The 21,575-nt window shown below is 50.1% G+C and overlaps 1 protein-coding gene across 1 annotated transcript in view; it reads left to right on the top strand.

Annotated features, from left to right (window-relative positions):
- The window catches only part of PIEZO1 (piezo type mechanosensitive ion channel component 1 (Er blood group)), a 122,556-nt gene that overhangs the window by 84,078 nt on the left and 16,903 nt on the right, over positions 1-21,575 (top strand). Inside the window, exons 11-32 of the mRNA XM_081872090.1 lie at positions 567-667; positions 1,381-1,641; positions 2,242-2,353; positions 3,102-3,280; positions 4,737-4,885; positions 5,850-6,029; positions 6,584-6,681; positions 7,230-7,393; positions 8,171-8,347; positions 8,597-8,722; positions 9,495-9,695; positions 10,144-10,348; positions 10,545-10,649; positions 11,186-11,339; positions 11,721-11,964; positions 12,241-12,337; positions 14,747-14,915; positions 15,563-15,652; positions 16,452-16,540; positions 17,409-17,480; positions 19,447-19,563; positions 21,162-21,262. Coding sequence (XP_081728216.1) covers positions 567-667; positions 1,381-1,641; positions 2,242-2,353; positions 3,102-3,280; positions 4,737-4,885; positions 5,850-6,029; positions 6,584-6,681; positions 7,230-7,393; positions 8,171-8,347; positions 8,597-8,722; positions 9,495-9,695; positions 10,144-10,348; positions 10,545-10,649; positions 11,186-11,339; positions 11,721-11,964; positions 12,241-12,337; positions 14,747-14,915; positions 15,563-15,652; positions 16,452-16,540; positions 17,409-17,480; positions 19,447-19,563; positions 21,162-21,262 — 3,191 coding nt within the window. The remainder of the gene's footprint in view (positions 1-566; positions 668-1,380; positions 1,642-2,241; positions 2,354-3,101; positions 3,281-4,736; positions 4,886-5,849; positions 6,030-6,583; positions 6,682-7,229; positions 7,394-8,170; positions 8,348-8,596; positions 8,723-9,494; positions 9,696-10,143; positions 10,349-10,544; positions 10,650-11,185; positions 11,340-11,720; positions 11,965-12,240; positions 12,338-14,746; positions 14,916-15,562; positions 15,653-16,451; positions 16,541-17,408; positions 17,481-19,446; positions 19,564-21,161; positions 21,263-21,575) is intronic.

A 21,575-nucleotide genomic window follows, 5' to 3' on the forward strand; every position in this document is an offset into this window, starting at 1 on the left:
TGAAAACTGCTTTTGGCACTGAGCGTAGGTGTGGGAGTTTGCTGCGTAGGCTGCTTACCTGGAATCACCTGGGACTGGGTTGGCATGAGACAGTGCTTCCTCCTGGTGGTTAGAAGGCAGTACTGCAGGGACAGCACTGCTTCTCTTGCATTGGTAACCTGCCCTGATTTCTTAGGAATAAAAGTGCTCCTTGCAAGCTCATGGCCCAGGTGTGTGTAATCCCAGTCTAGCTCTGGAAAACAACACACAAGATCTGGCTCCAAAGGATGGAGTTTTTCCTTCCCTGATGGATCCTTCCTTCCCTGATTTTCACATTGCCCCGTCCACACTGGGTTATCTAGCACATAAGAACACCCTGCAGGATCAGGCCAGTGGCTGATGTCTTGAAGTGGTCCTCGAAGACCCTCAGCAATTTTCAGGTGGTCCATGGGGTGAGGGGCGGGGAGAAAGTTTGGGAACCACTGTTGTACCCCATTTGAAGATTTTCTAAAAATTTAAGCGGTTTCTAAATGAATGAATGAATGAATGAATGAATGAACAATACCCTCAAAATCCCTCCTTTGTAGCCACCAGGAAAAAGGAGCACCGCAAGGAGAAGCTGCTGCTGCATTCCCTGGGTCATGTCATCATGAACCAGAGTTATGTTTGTGCCCTCATTGCTATGATGGTAAGAAGCAGGGGCACCTGGGCCATGCACTGGGAGACGGTGGGGTGGAGGGGTCAAAGGAGGACAGCAGCAAGATGCACGGGGGGGGGGGCAGAGGGGGTTGGTGGAAAGAGGGAAGAGGACTCGAGAGCTGCTCTTGACGCAGCAAGCACTTAATCACAATGAACCTCCCCCCAATAGTTTTTGTTTTTTTAAAAGGATTATTCCAGCCCCACCTACTTCTTCCACTTCAGGATACATATGCTAAAATCCTGCAATATGAGATTACAAAACAGGAACTAAAGAGTCGTGCCAGAAGGAGAGTTGCGTAGCAGGCGGATGGAGTGTTTTATCTTTTGCATTTGCATAAGTAATAATTCAGAACCGGAATTTGCCTCTGTGAATTTCTGCCTGAGGTTCCCTGCACTGCCAAGTTAATTTCTCATGTGATAGGCATTGATAATGTAAAATCCTGTTGTGGTCCTGGTTGGGTCCCCCCCCCCGCCCCCTCCAGCGAAATATCATTATTATTCCTGCCTGTTTGGCCAAGGAACTCCTGGCATCTTTAACTACTTTGCACAAGGTCATGCATTTATCTCTTTCCAGGCCATGCATCTGCCCTTTTGAGCTATACCAGTTTTCCAAAGCAGCAGACAATGAATTAAAGCAATAAATCTTCAGCAGTGCCATATATAGCACATGTCAGAGACTCTTTTGCCTTCCTTTCCTTGCAGGTATGGAGCATCACCTATCACAGCTGGCTGACGTTTGTGCTGCTGCTCTGGGCCTGCCTCATCTGGATCGTTCGGAGCAGGCACCACTTTGCCATGCTGTGCTCGCCCTTCATCCTGCTCTACGGCATCGCCCTCTGCAGCCTCCAGTATGTTTGGGGCATGGACCTAGAACCAGAGCTGCCCACCAAGGTTGGCTTTATGCCCCTGCAGCAGCTGGGGCTGGTGCGGCATGTTCACCCCTGTCTGCACCTGGGAGCCAAGGTAGGCACCATTTGTGCACCATCTCTGTCCTTTACGTGTGTGGGGGGGGGCTAGTCTTTCTCTCTCCCTCTTTTCTGCTTTCTCCCCTCTCCTTTCCCACTGTTGGGGCTCTGTTTTGCTGAAAGTGGCATTGGTGTTGTCCTGTGTCTACCTTTGTGCCACAAGATGCTGAAACAGGAGACTTTCCTCCTGTAGTCCCCAGAGGATGTGATCTTGTTCTTCCATGATGTTCTTGCACAGGAGTGGGAAGCCTGCGGTCCTCCAATTGTTCCCAGACTCCAACTCCAATCAGCCCCAGCCAACGCAGCCAGTAGGAAGGGATGATGGGAGTTGTAGTCCAGCAATTTATGGAGGGTCACGGACTTCCGATTCCAGCAAAGCCAGCTCAGGACACTGCAGTGATGCTTGTGCTTGATCTGTGACAAAACCTAAGTGCAGGAAAGGCCCTTATTTTCCCAGTTTGTGTTTTCCCCCTGAATTTCCCCCTATTTACTTTCTGCACCCGTCCTGTTGTTCTGGAATGGAAACCCAACACTTTGGAGGAAGACTGTTCCCTTGCATGAGGACTCTAACCCACTGCCTCCTCCTCTTTGCCTCCAGCTCCTTTTCACCCTGACCTTCTGGCTCCTTGTGAGGCAATTCGTGAAGGAGAAGCTGCTGAAGAAGAAGCAACGGCCTGCCCCCTTGGTGGAGGTGACAGTTTCAGACTCAGGTGAGAATGCAAGTGCCAAGACCAGTGGGTCAGTTGGCCCGTTTTTTGTTCAATTCTTCATAAACAAACTCATCCTCTTCTGCTTGTGAACGGGACCCTAGTGGTCCTCCCACCCAGATTATAGACCAGATTGACACCTGTTTAGGTTCAGGAAAGCCTTTGCATGAATTGTGTTTGTGTTTTCTGTATCCCTCCCATGGATGGGCCTGTAAGCAGTTCGTTCCAAAGCATTTGCTGTGCTCTCCTAAACCTAAGTTAAGTTCTGGTTAGACTTTGATATAGCTCAGATGAAGAACCTTGTCTTTGGGACTGCATTCCTCCTCAGATGTGCTATTTGTAATGTGAAAAATATGGAGACTGTTCCTGGGCATGTACAAGTTGCCTTTCCCTTGTGGCCCACCTTATAATTATGGGCCAGGATTTCCATCTCAGGGAGGAAAAAGCTCTGTGGGATGGGGGTGATGCTCCACATTCTCCATTTTGGGGGGGAAAGATACTATTCCTCTCATTTTCCTTGCCCCAAACCACAAGGATAATGGCCCTGAATTCCAGCTCATGACACTTGGTTTAACAGAGAGTGGGAGAAAAAAGCAAGAGAAGCTTGTCTTCCTATCGTAATGTGATCTTGAACTTTAAGCAGTTTTGTGAGGGAATATCCCCATTGTTTGCCAGCACGTGAGTGAGTACCCAGATTCTATTATTGCAGCCTCAGATTCTGAGCCACCCTTTTTATTCTCTCCCCTCTCAGGGCCAGGCCACAAGCGAGACGTGCTGAAGATCCTGGGGGCGCACGTGATGGCGTTTTATGCAAAGTTCTGGATCTTGGTTTGTGCCGGCATGTTCATCGTTGTCAGCTTTGCCGGACGCCTGGTTGTCTACAAGATTGTCTACATGTTCCTCTTCCTCCTCTGCCTCACTCTCTTCCAGGTCAGGCTGGGTTGGAGAGGCCCCAGGGCCATAGCTTGAAAGAGAGCAGAGGAAGCGGCCTGATACTGAGTCAGACCATTGGTATTCTTTCCAATGTCCCAAGCAGAAAAAGGTTTACTTCATCAGCTTCTGTCCAATCTTTTGAAGCTGCTGGACACTGAATCTTGGAGCTTCTGCATTCTACTGTGAGCTCTATAGCTCTTCCTTTCAGGAAGAGCCTTGTTCCACTCCCCAAAGATTGTATTGTGAAACCCTAAGATTTCAAGGTGATGCTCTAGTTAAATAGCTGGAGGTGTCCTCTATTTGACTACTTAATATTCCCAAAGTTCCTTGGTCTCACTGCTTACTAAGCAGTCTAAGATCTTTTTGCAGTTATCATAAAGTGCTGGCAACTGGTTGGAGTCTTTCTAGCCTCTCAGAATATTCTCTGGGGGCTTAATTTTGAGCCTGGCAATTACAGGAGAGCAGTGTGGGGGAGCTTTTGATCAGCTATCCTAATTCATCCCACTCAGCCTCCTCATTTAGCCTGCAAGGCCATTTCAGCCAAATTGTGTCCACTTTCCCTGCACCTGATGATGTCAGGTATGGGGCAGGTAACTACACAACTGGAAATGGGTTTGATCAGTTGCAGTTGGGGGGGATAATGATCTGGCCTGCTGGTCAGATCCACTTCCCCATCCCTGATGTGGGATATTTCTACTGTTACTTCAGTGCTCTTGTTTTAATTTACAACGTCCAGGTTCCATGAGGACCACTTGATTGCTTCTATCCCTGCTCAGTCACTGAGGTCTTTGAGGGAGTTATTGTTGTGGTCCCCCATGGCTCAAACACATGGCTTGCATCCCCTAGGACTCGTGTTTAGTATTGTGGCACTCCCTTCTAGCTGACATCAGACAGTCCCTCACACCCCTGTTGAAATTCTGGTGATTACTGGAGTCTTCTTTTTTATTACAGCTAACTCACTCTTAGTCTTCCTTTGTTGGCTCTCCTGTATACCACTTATAGACTACTGTGATTAAATGGTATACATATTGCTGAAATAAATATTTTCAGGGCCATACAGGCCAAGGGCTTTCAGTGCTGCTGGGGTAGCCCACAGCCCGGGTTGGCAGACAGTGGAGCTTGTTTCTGTTCCCCTGTGGCACATGTGAGAGAGCTGTGGCCCTAGAGATGCTTCTGGACTTCAACTCCCATGAGCCCCAGCCAGTATGGCCAGTGGTCAGGAGTGATGGGAGTTGGGGTCCAGAATCATCGGGAGGTCCACAGCTTTCTCCACCCCTGGTACGTGACAAGCGAACAACTCGGAGCATTGATCTCTTGTTGCGCCTTTCATTGGCACCCATCACTTTGCCTCCTCTGGAGAACTGACTGGGGTGTGTGGGTGGAGTATTCTGACACAGGTGAGGGAGCCTTGTGGGTCTTTCTCCTCCCCTGACACCACCCCTTTTCTCTGCAGGTGTACTACAGTCTCTGGCGGAAACTCTTGAAGGCCTTCTGGTGGCTGGTGGTGGCTTACACAATGCTGGTGCTCATTGCTGTTTACACCTTCCAGTTTGAGGACTTCCCCATGTACTGGAAGAACTTCATGGGATTAACCGATGAGCAGTAAGTTTCCCCACCCCCTTAGGACCACTGGAGGAATAGGCTCACGGGGGAAATTTGCTACTCTGGTCTCCAATAAATTGAGGTGTCTGCTAGCATATGGAAGTTAGGAGAGCCTTGCCGGGCCAGACCAAAGGTTCATCTTGTCCACCATCCTGCTTCTCAGAGTTGTAGAGCGCGTGCCTATGAGAAGCTTACCAGGGCATGAAGCCATTATGCTCCCCATCTACACAACCACACAATCCACACAATGATCAGGAATTATGGGAGTTGTAGTCTGACACCACTGGAAAGCTCTGTTGGATAGAGCGTGGTGCTGATAATGCCATGGTTGCAAGTTTGCTCCCCATAAGGGACAGCTGCATATTCCTGTATTGCAGGGGGTTGGACTAAATGAATCATTGAGGTTTCTTCCAACTCTATGGCTTTCTTTCTTTCAAATGAATCATTGAGGTTTCTTCCAACTCTATGCAGAGCATGTGGAACTCACTCCCACAGGAGGTGGTTAGGGCCACCGCCTTGGATGGCTGTAAAAGAGAATTTGACAAAGCCTATCAACGGCTACTAGACAACATGGCTGTGTTCTGCTTCCGCTGTCAGAGGCATTATGCCTTTGGGGGCCAGTTGCTGGGAATTGCAGGTGGGCAGAATGCTTTTGCATTGATGTCTGGTTTGCAGGCTTCCCATGGGCACCTGGCCAGCCACTGTTAAGAACAGCATGCTGGACCTAGATGGGTTATTGGCCTGATCCAGCAGGTTTGTCTTGCATTCACCCTTCCTCAATCCCCTTTTTCCCCAATAAAGAAAACCCAACAGGATTGCACATTGTTCTTGTAGGGAAAGTGTGCCCCTGCATTGTTGATATTTGTGTTTCTACGTTTTTGTAGGTCTCTCGCACCTCCCTTGGTCTCCCTGGCCAATGTCTCTTTATATATATATATGTGCTTTCCCCTCTCCCTCTCCCCAGGTTGGCTGATCTGGGCCTGGAGCAGTTCAGCGTCTCAGAGCTCTTCTCCAGCATCTTCATCCCGGGCTTCTTCCTGTTGGCCTGCATCCTGCAGCTGCATTACTTCCACCGCCCCTTCATGCGCATCACTGACCTGGAGCATGTCATTCCGCTGCGGGTCGATGGCTCACATGCATTGGGGTATACAACGCGGTCCCTCTAACAACAGCCTGTGGTGGTTTGGAGATAGCTCCGTCCATGGACTCCTAGGCAGAAAGGAGATGGGGATCCCTGACTGATTTGCGGCAGAGAAGCAAGGCCATCTGGCTCTCAGTTCTCTAGCAATAGCATTAAGTCAATGAAAAAGAAAGTGTGTGTGTGTTGAGAAAGGGGAGCTGCTTTTTCAGTGCACAGCAAGGAAGCCAAGCAATGCAAGAAGAACATTTGTCCCTTCTTGAATTGCTAGCTCAGTCCCTGCTGAAGCCCCCTTTCCCCTGCTGAAACCTCACCACCACCTCCAAAGCCAGTGAGTTGGTGAAGGGGAAGAGGTACTGGCTTGGGGAAGAGGGGTGTATGGTCCCACCACACCAAGCGAGCCACAGGGTCCCCATCCCCGCTATAGAGAAGCTCTGGCTTAAACCCCTGGCATCCTGTCCTGTACTTGGGAATGGTTGCCTTTCTAGCACCAGGAATTTCCCCAGGCTAAACTGTCTGCCCTGGGTCTGATCTTTTTTTGCCACTCCTCTGGATTTCAGGAATGAAGAGGCCAGTGGGAGCCGTGTCCTGCTGCAGCCTGAGGACGGTGAGGCCAAAGACCAGGAACCAGAAGCTGAAGTTGATGCTGCTTCCGAGGGTAAGCAGAAGGTCTTCTCATGTCAGTGGGCAGTGGGGAAAATAGGCCCTTGAGAAGCACAGAGCAATCCTGTCCAGAATATACAATATCCAAGAGGAAAATTACAAGCAGGTTTTCTTTTCCTTTTCCTGTCTCTAAGGTATCTCTTTCTTTCTCTTCCTCCACCCTCTTGTCTTCCAATGCAAAGAGGGCCTATGCTCTCCCCACATCTAGGGCTCTCCTCTCGCCCTACCCAACAACCACTTTTTGCACATTACAGCCGTGATGTGCCTGTGGAAGAGGAAACAAGTACGAAAACCCTGAGAATCAAACTCATTCAGATGTGTGTTTCCCTTTACGGATCACCATTTGAAATCTTGGGCTTTCTCCAGATCAGAATGTCCTGTTTTGTACTGGCCTGTTTCTCTTGCCTCGTTTTCTGTCTTGGGTGGTCCCACAAAGCTGGGGAGGGCAACAGTAGGCTTGAAACATGCAAATCCAGCAAGGCAAAATGCTCCCAGCTCTGCCTCACTGCCCCCTGCCCCCCCCCCCCGTTTTCCCCACTGCAGAGGGTGTGCCCAGCAAATGGGGCTTGGTGCTGGAACGCCTGATGGTGCTGGGCAGGAAGTTCTCCAGCATCCTTGGCCGCATCCGAGTCTTCGTCCTGCGTCTACTTGAGCTGCACATCCTGAAACTGGTGGCTCTCTACGTCGTCTGGGTGGCCTTGCAGGAGGTGAGGCTGCAAGGGGAGAGGAGAGATTGAGCCAGGGAGTTTTGCTGAAGGGAGGAGGCCCCCCTGGGGGAATGGAGAAGGGGACATGCCCCCTCTGACCCTCCAGACGCTCTCTGTGGCTGTTGTGAGTCTCACCTAGCCCCTCCCCATCCTGGCAATGGTGACATATTTTCTCTGTAACATGGGACTGCAAACATACTTTTTAAAAATAAAGACAGAACCCTGAGCTGTGCACCAGATTCAGGCGTTTTGCAGGTATGACTGCCAATGGGCAAGGAAACATAGGCTCCGTACACAGTGTACATTTAAAGCTCTTTTCCCCCATGCCCATAGAATCCTGGGAACTGTAGTTTAAGGGTGCTGGGAATTGTAGCTCTGTGAGGGGTAAACTTCAGTTTCCAAGATTCTTTTTCTTGGGCGGGGTGTGGGTGTGGGTGTGGGTGTGTACAGTCGTGCCTTGGTTTTTGAACGCCTTAGTTGTCGAACAGATCGGCTCCCGAACGATTGAAACCTGGAAGTGAGTGTTCTGGTTTCTGAACTTTTTTTGGAAGCCAAACATCCAATGTGGCTTCTGCAGATTCCGATTGGCTGCAGGAGCTTCCTGCAGCCAATTGGAAGCTGCACTTTGGTTTCCGAACGTTTTGGAAGTCAAACAGACTTCCAGAATGGATTCTTTTCAACTTCCAAGATACAACTATACTTTAAATGTCTGGTGTGTATGTAGCCATACAACCGCTCCTGCAAGTCTCCACCCTCTGCTTCCCTCCTCTCATCTAGGTGTCGGTGATGAACTTCGTGCTGATGGTGCTGTGGGCCTTTGCCATCCCCTACTGCCGTTTCAGCCACATGGCCTCGTGCCTCTCCACCATCTGGGTCTGCATTATCATTGTCTGCAAGATGCTTTATCAGCTGAAGATTGTCAACCCAGAAGATTATTCCTATAACTGCACAGAGGTATGGGAGATGGGCTCCAAAACCTGTCTCTGGGTGTGTGTTTGGGGTGGCAGCGGAAAACTGACATTCAGTCATCCCGCAAATTTCTTATTTTTGTTCTGTTCCAGACCGATGAGATTAGGGTCAGGTGTTCTCCTCCACCATCTTGGGGGCTTTTTCTTTCCTTGCAACACTAGAAGGAATATAATATCCCAATTTTGATCTCTTGTATCATATTATATAATGATATAATATTTGCTTGCTCCGTAGCCTCAGCCCAACAACACCAATCTGCAGCCAGAGGAGATTGGCAACTCAACACTCTACCAGCATCCTGTCGACCCAGCAAACTGGTTTGGGATCAGAAAGGAGTACCCCAACCTGGGTTACATCCAGGTGAGTGGTCAACCCATCTTATTTATTTATTACATTCCTCCAAGAAGCTCAAGGTACATGGTTCTTCCCCTCCCCATTTTATCCTTCCAATGGCCCTAGGAAGTAGATTAGGTTCACAGAGAGAGGTCACCCAGTCAGCTTCATGGTGAGTGAGAATTCAAACCCTGGTTTCTCAGATCCTAGTCCAACACTGATCATTAGACCACACCAGCTCTCTTAGTGCCTCCAACTCTTTTTGCTTCTGGCATCTGCTATGATTTGGGAAGATCTGCTATTTGGGAAGGGGAAGCTGTATCCAGAAGGAAGGTTGGCAACCAGTTTGATATAACCCAGTCATGTTTTTTGGCTTCATTGCCACAGTGGTGGATTTTCATTCATACAATAAATTTCTATACTGCCCTTCATCATAAAAAGCCCTTCAGGACATTTTACAGATATTAAATTTAGTACTTAAACCAGAGGTGGGAAACCATTTTTTCAGTTCCTTCTGTGAAAATGTGGGATGAGTCAAGGTAATGGTCAATTGCAGTGGTTCTTTTGTTGTTTCTGTTCCTGTGGTGGCTCAGAGCCTTCATATTCACACACTACCTGGGTGATTTAATCATTTTAACTGTTCCTCAGCATCCACCTGCAATCATAACCCAGGAAGGTGGCATTCTGGAATCCCAGCTTAGGAAGTTTGTTATTTTGCAGCCTTGTTCTCTTCTCTCCACCTCAGTCATTAGACTCTGCTATCTCTTTTTTCTATGTGTGTGTCTCTCTCTTCCTCCAGAACCATTTGCAAGTGCTGGTTCTGCTGGTCTTCGAGGCCATTGTCTACCGGTGCCAGGAATACTACCGTAAGCAACACCAGCTGGTGCCTCCAGTCACCCAGACAGTCTTTGAGGATGCAACCCGTCAGAACCTGGATAAAGGCCTGCTAAACTGCATCAAATACTTTGTCAACTACTTTTACTACAAGTTTGGCCTAGAGGTGAGAGGGCAGAGGGCGTATTGACAGGTCTTGATTATCTGCACTGCTTGCAAATCAGAGTGGTGGGACAATATTGAAAGCATCATCTACCAGGCGGTGGAAAATCTGCTCATTTCATTTTTATGCCAGCCTTCATCAATAGTCCAAGGAGACTTTTGCAACATATTTAACCTAACAGTTAATTTGTTTTAGCCTAGTAGTTATTTATTTTATTGGATTTCTCACCCATCTTTCTCCACAAGGTTCCAGGGTGGGTTGAAGCCATAAAATATATAATTATATATCATCTGAACTTGGAAGGAGGTGTCACACACACACCCCAGACACACACATTTTGGGACAAGAGCTTTATTCCAGGCTCCCTGTTCCCCCATTCCTTGTCTGAGACCCCATTACCAAAGCCACTGTCTTGCAAACTCCCTTCTCTCCTCTTTCCCCACCTATCCAGATCTGCTTCCTGATGACGGTGAATGTGATTGGCCAGCGCATGAACTTCATGGTGATCTTTCACGGCTGCTGGTTGGTCGTCATCCTGACGCGCCGTCGGCGACATGCCATCGCCAGGCTCTGGCCCAAGTACTGTCTCTTCCTGGCGTTCTTCCTGCTCTTCCAATACCTCCTGTGCGTTGGTATCCCTCCAGTACTCTGTATCGGTGAGTGACAATTTTGGGCCCCTTGGAGGTCTAGAAGGATGAGCCTTCTTCCAAGAGCGGGTGGCAATCTCTTGCAGAGAGACCATTCTGCCTCTGTACCCCATTCTGCAGGCGGGGGGTTTGGGGAAGACAGAGGTGCCTATGCAGGAGCCCTTTTCTACTTGTCAGCGTTTTCACCCCCTCTTACCTCCCTTAGACTACCCTTGGAGGTGGAGCCATGCTATCCCCATCAACTCTGTTCTCATCAAGTGGATGTACTTCCCAGACTTCTACATGAAGCCCAACTCCATCAATCTCATGAGTGAGTACTGTGAAACGGCCCTTGTGCCATTTCGACCCTCCGCAGTGGCGGAGTGAGCCCGGCAAAGCAAGGTCTTGCAGCATTCAACGCCCAGTCTTTCCTGGGGCCACTGTGGGAGTCTTTGCCCCATTACTTTGCATGGCCAATTGAATCTTGAGTCTGGGAGTGACTGGGATTCAGCACCAGGAACAGCTCCTGTAAATGAGCTGGGAAAACCTGTCACTTTCTGGGTGCTGTTGGACTACAACTCCCATCATCCCTGACCATGCTGGCTGGGGCTGATGGGAGCTGGAGTCCAAGGATGCCTAGCAGGTCACAGGCTCCCCATCCTGGACTAGTGAGCTGCAGCATTTAGAAGGAGGGATGAGTGTTGGGTGTAGCCCCTGGGAAAGGAGGTGAGAGATTCCTGGGCAATGTTCCATTTCCAAAAAGGCAGGTGCCTCTGCCAATCATGCCTCTGTTGCTTAACCCTACGACCCTTCTCACTGGGTGCGTGTCCTGGATTATTATTTTTTAACCCGCCTTTCTTTTCATAGGTGACTTCCTCCTCTTACTTTGTGCCTCACGGCAATGGAAGGTCTTTGTGGACGAGCAGACCGAAGAGTGGGTGCAACTGGCCGGTGACAACAAGGAGCAGCTTGAGTCACTGCAGGAGAAGCCAAACCCTGTGCCCAACTTTGTTAACTGCAGGTGAGACAGAGAGCTTGTGTGCTCCATCGGCCTCCAGCAATCAGGGCATGGTGGAGCCAAAAGGAAGCACTTCTTCACACAGGGCCTAGTTAACTTGTGGAATTCACTTCTTGGAAGAGATCGTGAGAGCCAGCAACTTGGATGGGTTCTGGAGTAGAGAAATTCCTGGGGGATGAGGTTATCAGTGGCTGCTTGCCATGATGGCTACATTCTGTCTCCATGGTTGGAAGCAGTAGGCCTCTGAATGCCAGTGGCTTGGAATCACAGAATGGTAGAGTTGGCAGGGATCCTGAGGTCATCTGGTCTTCTGCTTTCTTGGTCTGATCTAGCATGCCTCTTCTTAAGTACTTCCTCTCCCCTCACCTATCTCTTTCTCACCAGGTCTTACCTTGACATGCTGAAGGTGTGTGTGTTCCGCTACCTCTTTTGGTTCGTGCTGGTCATCGTCTTTGTCGCAGGCGCCAACCGCATCAGCGTCTTTGGCCTGGGATACCTGATGGCCTGCTTCTACCTGCTGCTCTGTGGCACCGCCATGCTGCGCCGGCCCCTCAGAGCCCGGCTGATGCTGTGGGACTGCCTGATTCTCTACAACGTGACCGTCATCGTTGCCAAGAACATGCTCGCGGTAGGGGCAGGACACCATTGTGCTATTGGGGTGGTGTGGGGAGCAGAGTTTCTTCGGTTCTCTGCCCAGCTTCTTGCCCTTCACTGTGATCCGCAGAAGCAGGTTAAACTACGCATGCAGAATAGGTTGGGTTCGGGGACGTGTGTGTGCAGTTGGGGTTGCCTGACCTATCCAGATTTTCTCAGTAGAGCATCTGAATTTCAGATTGGAATGCACACAGCTCTTTCTGTGTTCCTTCATGTTTATGCATCCCTTTATGCGATTCTTTCCTCTTAGCTCCTGTCCTGCGTCTTCGTCCAGCAAATGCAGAACAACTTCTGCTGGGTGATCCAGCTCTTCAGCCTGGCCTGCACCGTCAAGGGTTACTACGACCGTGAGTATTTGCAATGGGAGGTGGCGGCTGACGGCAAGGGTGCCCCCCACTCTCCTTTCTGGGTTTCATCACAACTTCCTCCTGTATTAGGCTGGTGGGGAGGGAGAGTACAGAAGTGGAAAAGGTGGGCTGAAGGAAAGTGGGCTGGAGTATTGGGAGGGCAGCTGAAAGTCTGGCATGCTAAATCGATTGCATGGAATCGATTTCAATCCATTACCCCCGAGGATGTGGACAGGCTGCTTGGACGCGTGAAACCAACCACCTGTCTCCTGGATCCTTGCCCATCCTGGCTAATAAAAGCAAGCCGGGAAGGGCTGGGCGATGGGCTCTGCGGGGTGGTGAATGCTTCCCTCTGTGAGGGAGCATTCCCAGATCCGCTGAAAGAGGCGGTCATCAAACCGCTTCTTAAAAAACCATCTTTAGACCCGGCCAGTATGGCCAACTATCGCCCAGTCTCAAATCTTCCATTCTTGGGCAAGGTGATTGAGCGCGTGGTTGCTGAACAACTCCAGGCACGCCTGGAGGATGCGGACCATTTGGATCCCTTCCAATCGGGATTCAGGCCTCATCATGGGACTGAAACTGCCTTGGTCGCGCTGGTTGATGATCTCCGGCGAGCTAGGGACAAAGGTGAGAGCTGTTTCCTAGTTCTGCTGGATCTCTCAGCGGCCTTTGATACAATCGACCATAACATCCTTCTGGACCGTCTAGAGGGGCTGGGAGCTGGGGGCACTGTTATACAGTGGTTTCGCTCCTTCCTCCTGGGCCGTGTTCAGAAAGTGGTGGTGGGGGATGAGTGTTCAGACCCCTGGGCCCTCACTTGTGGGGTGCCTCAGGGTTCCGTCCTCTCCCCCATGCTTTTTAACATCTATATGAAGCCACTGGGAGAGATCATCAGGGGGTTTGGACTGGGTGTCCATCAATATGCAGATGATACCCAGCTCTACCTCTCTTTCAAATCAGAACCAGTGAAGGCGGTGAAGGTCCTGTGTGAGTGCCTGGAGGCGGTTGGAGGATGGATGGCGGCTAATGGATTGAGGTTGAATCCTGACAAGACAGAAGTACTGTTTTTGGGGGACAGGGGGCGGGCTGGTGTGGAGGACTCCCTGGTCCTGAATGGGGTAACTGTGCCCCTGAAGGACCAGGTGCGCAGCCTGGGAGTCATTTTGGACTCACAGCTGTCCATGGAGGCGCAGGTCAATTCTGTATCCAGGGCAGCTGTCTACCAACTCCACCTGGTACGCAGGCTGAGACCCTACCTGCCCGCGGACTGTCTCGCCAGAGTGGTGCATGCTCTAGTTATCTCCCGCTTGGACTACTGCAATGCGCTCTACGTGGGGCTACCTTTGAAGGTGACTCGGAAACTACAACTAATCCAGAATGCGGCAGCTAGACTGGTGACTGGGGGCAGCCGCCGAGACCACATAACACCGGTCTTGAAAGACCTACATTGGCTCCCAGTACGTTTCCGAGCACAATTCAAAGTGCTGGTGTTGACCTTTAAAGCCCTAAACGGCCTCGGCCCAGTATACCTGAAGGAGCGTCTCCACCCCCATCGTTCTGCCCGGACGCTGAGGTCCAGCGCCGAGGGCCTTCTGGCAGTTCCCTCATTACGAGAAGCAAAGCTACAGGGAACCAGGCAGAGGGCCTTCTCGGTAGTGGCACCCGCCTTGTGGAACGCCCTCCCATCAGATGTCAAAGCGATAAATAACTACCTGACATTCAGAAGACATCTTAAGGCAGCCCTGTTCAGGGAAGTTTTTAATCTGTGATATTTTAGTGTATTTCTGGTTTTTATGGAAGCCGCCCAGAGTGGCTGGGGAAACCCAGCCAGATGGGCGGGGTACAAATAATAAATTATTATTATTATTATAAACTTCCTGAATCCCTTACGAATTTCATCCCTTTCAGATTGATTGATTGATTGATTGATTGATTGAAACACTAGTCCCCTTGTACCTGGAGTTGCTTGTGAATTTTGTGAAAAGAAAGAAAGACTGCAGTTTTGAAATCAAGGGTTAAAATCAGTGCAGTTTGGGAAGGTTCTGTTAAAAATGGCCTCCAATGGTATCCAAATCCGCTTAAATTTGCAAAATTTGACCACGATCTTTAAGAGGTGTCCAAATACAGAGCAAACAAGCCAACAACTTCCCAAAATAGATAGTTAATTCATTTATTTATATACTGTACTGCCTATTGCAGTTTATCTCATATGAACTTGCACAAGACCTATTTTCCACTCCAAAAGTTTTCCTTCCTTTTAAGTCCAATGGTCAGCTGTGGTAAGACAGGAGGGCAACTGGAAGAGAGCCCTTTTGGTTGCAGCAACCAGGATGTGAATTAGCCTCCATTGCTCTGTGCCAAAAAAGGTCCTGTGTGCTGAGCCACCCCTTCCCTCTTCTTTGCCAGCCAAGGATGTGGACAAGAACCAGGACTGTTCGCTGCCCGTGGAAGAAGCTGGCATCATCTGGGACAGCATCTGCTTCTTCTTCCTGCTCCTCCAGCGCAGGGCCTTCCTCAGCTACTATTTCCAGCATGTTGTGGCGGATCTCCAGGCCTCTGCCTTGCAAGCCTCCAGGTGGGTGTGGAAGGGCTGGGGCAAGGGGGAATCTGGCACACAGTTGGGGAGGGACAGTCTTTGGAGGGTCACCGGCAAAGCTGTGGGCTTGATCTGAGAGCTGTGTCTGTTCTGCTCCCCAGTGTTGCAGGGTGCCTGGGAGGAGCTAAGAACACAAGGAGAGCCTGCTAGATCAGGCAAATGGACCATGTGGTCCAGCATTCTGTTCTCACAATGGCCAACCAGATGGCTGTGGGGAAACCCTGGGGAAAGCACAAGAGCAGGACTCTCCCCTCCTGTGGTTTCCAGCAACTGGTATTCAGAAGCATTATTGCCTCTGACAGTGGAGGTAGAAAAATAGCCATTGTGGCCAGTAGCCTTCTCCTCCATGAATTTGTCTTCTCCTCCTTTAAAGCCATCTAAGTTGCTGGCCAGCACGGCCTCCTGTGGAAGTGAGTTCCACAGTCTAAAAATGTTCTGCTTGAAGAAGAACTTTCTTTTATACGTCTTGAATCTTCCAACATTCAGCTTCACTGGATGTCTCTGAGTTCCAGTATTATGCAAAATTTTAGGCTGGTGCTGGAAAGAAAGGGTTGTTGGTGCCAGCCGGGACCTCAAAGGGAGGGTCCCCTCCAACCATTCTCCACCGCTTTGTCTCTCCTCCACAGGGGCTGTGCTCTCTTCAAGGCCAGGATGATCAAGAGCATGAGCTTCCACCACCAGGCGGAAAAGAAGTCCTTAGTGCAGCTCAAGCGCCAGTGAGTTTTGTGGGTGGGGAGAGCAGAGAAGCATCTTCTTGGTTCAGCAGCTTGGGGCATGCTAGTCCTCAGCAGCTTCTAGCCCAGTTCTCGGGGATCAAGAGACGAGAGTTTTACCCCCTCGCTCTGGAGCCCTGGGACCAGGGATGGTGGGAAGCCAAGTGCCTCCTCCTTTCCACCCAGCTCCCCCTCCTCTCCTGTCCCCACCCCTCCAGCAGCAAATAGGCTTTTTAGGAAGCTTCCCTTGGCACCAAAGGGAAGCTGTTGCTGAGGAGGGATGGGTCTTAGATGCCTTTGCCTGAAGTACTTGTCACCCAGTGCGAGGAACGTGCTTAGGAAAGAGAACACTCTCCTGATGGAACAGTTGCACCTTTTTCCTGCCAGCCACGGGCTGCTTATTTCAGGCTCTCTGTTCTCTCCTCAAACTCTCAGAACCAATCCTACACAGCAGGTAGCATGGGTGCAATGCAGTCGTTTCCGGGGAGCTAATGGGGACATTTTTGTTTACCAGATGCTGGGCAACTGGCTTTCCCAGAAGTTATCTGAAGGCAGAAATGGGGGGTGGGGTGCAGAAGTTCCTAGGATGGGGCTTGATACATTGTGTAAGATGGAGTGGACCAGATCCCTGGCACAAGCGACTTGGAGATGGCCAGAGATTTTGGAGAATGGACATAACAGGGCTGAGACATGGGCGTCTTCCCTTGCTTTTCTGATCACGTGGGATCTAGTCATAGGGGGTGGGGAACCAGACAGAGGGGGCACAACGTGCCATACTCCTGAAATTTCCACATGCTTGCAGGATGGAGCGGATCCGGGCCAAGCAAGAAAAGTACCACCAGGGACAGACTGCAGCTGACTCTGAAGAGACCCTGGAGACAGAGAGCCCAGGTGCGAAGTAGATTCTGGGGCTGGGAGTATGGGGTGGGGTGGGGTGGGGGTCGGCTTTCAAAGTGCTGGAAGCCTTACTGGAGAACTCTTCTGGTTTTGAACTCCTGACCCCCATCCCTTGTCAATTGGGGCCCTCTCTGACCTACACACTCATAATTAGACATCCAGTTTGACCCTGGTTTCCCTGTGACCTTTCATGACTGTGTGGAGCCTCCATCTTCCCACAGACACATTGCCAACCTGTTCACTGCCACACGATATTCCCTAATTAATACAAATAGTATTTCATCCTCAGTCAGGTGGGCTCCACTTTTTGGAGGCAACATAATTTTCAACACCCAAATGCCGGGGTTTAGGAACGGAGGCTAGATGGGGGACTGGACTGTGTGTCTTACAGTTCTTGGTTTCTCTCTCAACATTGCTCCCCCAGCAAAGTGTCTTTCTCATCCTCTAACTACAGTGTCACATTTTGACACTGAATTTTCAAAGTGCAGTATTATCTTTACTGTTCATACCCTATCATAGAATTGTAGAGTTGGAAGGGACCCCAAGGGTCATCTAGTAGAACCCCCTGCAGTGCTCCCAAACAGCCCTGTGCGGTGGGCCTCTTCCGTACTGCACTTGGGACTGATGGGACCCCACTGAGGCTGACAGGCTTCTACTTGTCTACGTTCTTGAGCAGCATTAGGGGCTGCCCATCTTACCCTGGCCAAGTCTGCCCTCCTGCCCCTGCCTAGCTTTGTGGGTTCAGAGGAGAGCATTTCTTTGCCTTCAGAGGTCCCCAGCTGCCCTCGTCTGAGCTGGCAGCAACACGCAGGGTGGGGGTCCTTGGCCCGTCCCTCATGCTTCCTTGTGCCCTGTTCCACAGAGGCAGGGACCAAGAAGGAGGCTTCCCGACAGAGGAAGCAGTGGTGGCGCCCCTGGCTGGATCATGCCACAGGTACTGCCCAGGCCTGGTCTGGAAGGGCTCGATGGGCATCCTAACATCACCTCATCTTGCTCTAAGGCACCTCTAACTCTGCTGGTGGGGGGTCATCACTAACGCAAACCCACCCAGGTGGTTGGTTTCTAGCACTTCCATTCTGCACGCCTCTCATCCGGGTTTTCTCTCTCTCTCATTCCTCTGTGGGCTCCTTGTCCAGCCCCCTCTCGTGCATGCTCTGCTCTGCACTGACTTGATACTTCTCTGGGTTTCTCAGATCTTTCTCCCCCGGTTCTCTTCACCATGAAAGGGAACTGTAGCTCAGTTGTAGACCACCTGCTTTTCATACAGAAGGTCCTGGCATCTCCAGGGAATGTCCCCTGCCTGAAACCCTGGAGAGCTGCTGCCAGTCAGTGCAGACAATACTGAGCTGGGTAGACCAATGCTCTGATTCCATATAAAGCAGCTTATGTCTTATGTTCCTAACCCTGCCCAAGAAACACCATAGGTGCAAGCATCCCTCTGCCAGAAGATTGTGCAAAAGAAAAAGAAAAAATCTCAAGATTCCTTGAACCTTTATGGATATTCGGTTATTCTCCCCAGCTTTGTGGTTTCCAAGGTTTTTGGGTTCTCCCAGTGGTCAGGCTTCCCTTTCCAAAGTCCAGGACCAGCTAATGCTTTTATGTATTTTGCTGACTTCCTAAATCACCCTCTCTCCTAAAGGATGCTAGGGTGTGATGTACAATAAAAGATAAAACCACAAAATAAATCAACGACACACCTACAAATAGCCATAGATAGATAGATAGATAGATAGATGATGATAGATAGATAGATACAATGGTGCCCCGCAAGACGAACGCCTCACAAGACAGAAAACCCGCTAGACGAAAGGGTTTTCCGTTTTGGAGGCGCTTCGCAAAACGAATTTCCCTATGGGCTTGCTTCGCAAGACGAAAATGTCTTGCGAGTTCCTGCGGGGTTTTTTCCCTTCCCCCCCTTTTCCTAAGCCCTAAGCTGCTTATCAGCTGATCCACTGATAAGCCGCTGATCCGCTGATCCGCTAAAAGCCGCTAAACCGCTAATAGCGCTAATCCACTAAGCTGTCAATGGGCTTGCTTCGCAAGACGAAAAAACCGCTATACGAAGAGCCTCACGGAACGGATTAATTTCGTCTTGCGAGGCACCACTGTAGATGATAGATAGATAGATAGATAGATAGATAGATAGATAGATAGATAGATAGATGATAGATAGATAGATAGATAGATAGATGATAGATATGAACTATAAAAACACCAGGATTACTTGCAGTTGTTAGGTTGGAAAGCAACAAAGTTTCCATCTGCAAAGGGCTGCTGAACTGAGGAACGGGATGGACTGTAGCCCAGTGGCAGAGCATTTGTGCTGCATGCCAAAGGTGTCGGGTTCAAATCCCAGCATCTCAGTGTAGACAATACCGAGGTAGGTGGAGCCCATGGTCTGATTCTGTGTAAAGCAGCTTCCCAAGGAAGAGGTATCAAGACCTGCCCAGTGAGAAATGGACACACCTGACAAAATCCACTGGAATATTCTCCTGCACAAGTCCTGCTGAAATCTGAGAGATGTGTATGCACTGTGGACAGAAAATGCACACCCCATCCTCCATTGCAGATGGCTCGTAGCTTGGGGGGGAAGACAATAAGAAAGGGGAAGCTGGGGAGCCACTTCCCAGCAGTCTAGGCGATACTGAGCTCAATGGACCAGTGGTCTTCCTCGGCATAAGTCAGCTTCCTGCATTTCTTCCCAGGACATTTGGGCAGGCAGGTCACCTTATGTGCGGAGCGGTTCAGATCAGGGGCAGCGTTTGCATGAACAAGTGCCAGAGAAGAACGTCACACGCTTGTGCAGTGGCTGTTAGCAGACCATGCCATCATTTCACCACCCAAGTGCACAATGGTTCAGAATGACCTTTTCTGCTTTTTCCCTTGCTCCCTGCAACAAGGAGGACTGCGCTCAGTTGAGGGGAGCCCAGAATCACCAGCTCTGCTTTCCAGCAAGGAAGTAGCCGCTCCCTCTAGGGTGGACAGACGCACTGTAGGGACGAGGGGGCATTACAGTGGTAACGTCCGCATGAGCCAAACAACCCAGGACTAGTAGTAGCAGCAGCAGTGTGTGCTGCCTGTATTGTTGTCGTGTTAAAGCACCCAAATTCCTGCTCCCTCCTGGCTTGTCAGCCCTCTTCAGAATGGGAATTGCTGCCACAAGCTGGTGTCCCTCTCCTTGATTCTTCTGTGGGTATCTGCACTTTGTAATTGCAGCCACCCAATAAAATGTAGCGTGAGAGTTGTGGAGTTGTTTCTTGATTTCATTGCGATGGGGCACCAGCATATAATGAAAGCGAAGAGGAGGGAGCAAGGCTTTTGTGTGTGTGTGTGTGTGTGTGTGTGTGTGTGTGTGTTACATTTTGTGAACCGCCCTGAGATCTAACGATGAAGAATGGTATATAAATCTAATAAATAATTATAATATAATAATAATAATAATAATTTGTAATCCTCACCTTTTTTCAAGATGGCTTGCAAACAAAAAACTAACACAAAGGAATAAACATACTGTCAATATGATGGCTAAAACTAGGTAGAAACCTGTATGAAGCATGAAATCCCAAATGTTAACAGCAGCAGAAAACAGAGGTGGCTATCTCGTGGGCCATGGGGCCTGAGTTCCTTTCTACTGCAAAGCAAATTTTCCTGCTTCTTCAAGTCCCTTCAACTAATTTTGGCCGTGGCAGCAGGAATGGTATGGCACCAGAGCGGACAGAGATTTCAACTCTCTGTCTACCCCAGGAGCCTGGTGTAGGATAGCCTCTCTGCTCAGCTGCTCTGCACTTTTGGTCCTGTGAGTGTGGGGGTGAGCAAACCCATTTTTTTTACCATACTCACCATTAGCCTGCAGGTGACCAGCTCTTGAGCCAAAAACAGATAGCCACCCCTGGTATAGAAACATGCCCTTGTTCAGTGATGCAAACCCATATTCAAAAGCCTGGGCAGATAAATAAAATGTGTGTTTTTTTACCTGATGCCTTCAGCTCATAAGGCCATGTGGCAGGTGCATGGAGCTGGGAAGCACATTTCAGAGGCAGAGTGTGCCACTAAGGAGAAAGACCACTCCTGCTGCCCTCACTTGAAGAAAGGCCTCTGCAGATGACCTGAAAGTAGCCGACCCTTTCCAGGATCTCTTGTCCAGTATTTGCAGCCTGATCTCTGCTTCCAGAGGATGCTCTGGTGCCCCAGGTGGCATTGGGGCAGATCAGGCTTGTGTCACTGAGCCAACCTGGTCCCTGTTCTGTTATAGGGAGGTAGTGCCTGTCCCGGCAGCAAACCAGATCATTGGCCTTTGGTGGACCCAGTGTTCAGCCCCCAGCAAAGCAGGATTGTAACCAGAGCTCCCATTCGCCAGTCCAAAGCCAGGCAGGCTCTTTGCATGCTCCCCCCTTCTTGCCTTTTTGACTAGGGGCAATGAACCGGTTTTCCTCTCTATGTGCCCTTCTTTTATCTGTCTTTTAAGTCGCACTTGGGGTCTTGGGCTCTTTTTCTGCATGTCTGTGCTCCAAAGGGAGCTCTGAGCTCCTGTGCCCCTCACTGCCATCCACTGCAGCTGGCAGGGTGGGGGGCAAACAAGGGAACTTCCTAATGGTGGGGTCTTTTTGGATTCCAGTGCTGCACTCGGGAGATTATTTCTTGTTTGAGACGGACAGCGAGGAGGATGAGGAGTCGGTCTTGGAGGATCAGAAGCCCCCGAAACAGAGCGCATTCCAGGTGAGAAGTTGGGAGCAGAAGCAGTGGCATCACAAGGGGGTGCAAGGGGGTGGTGCGCCCCAGGTGCCATGTCTGGGGGGGGTGACAAGAAGGCACCCCGCGATGTGCTCGCCCCACTGCCTGGAGGCAGGCTTTCCCCACTCCCACCCTTCATGGGTCATTCCAACTGCAATTACTCACTAATGAACGCACTGTGCATGCCCCAAAGTACTCATGGGGAGCTACTTTCGGTTCACCCACACTTCCGTTTCTCCCAAGATACATGGGTCCAATAAGTTCTTCTTTTGTCCTTCTGCTTTTCCTGGGAAAACCT

Source organism: Podarcis erhardii (assembly GCF_964252035.2).
Source record: "Podarcis erhardii genome assembly, chromosome: 7".
In the NCBI taxonomy this organism is placed as follows: Eukaryota; Metazoa; Chordata; class Lepidosauria; order Squamata; family Lacertidae; genus Podarcis; species Podarcis erhardii.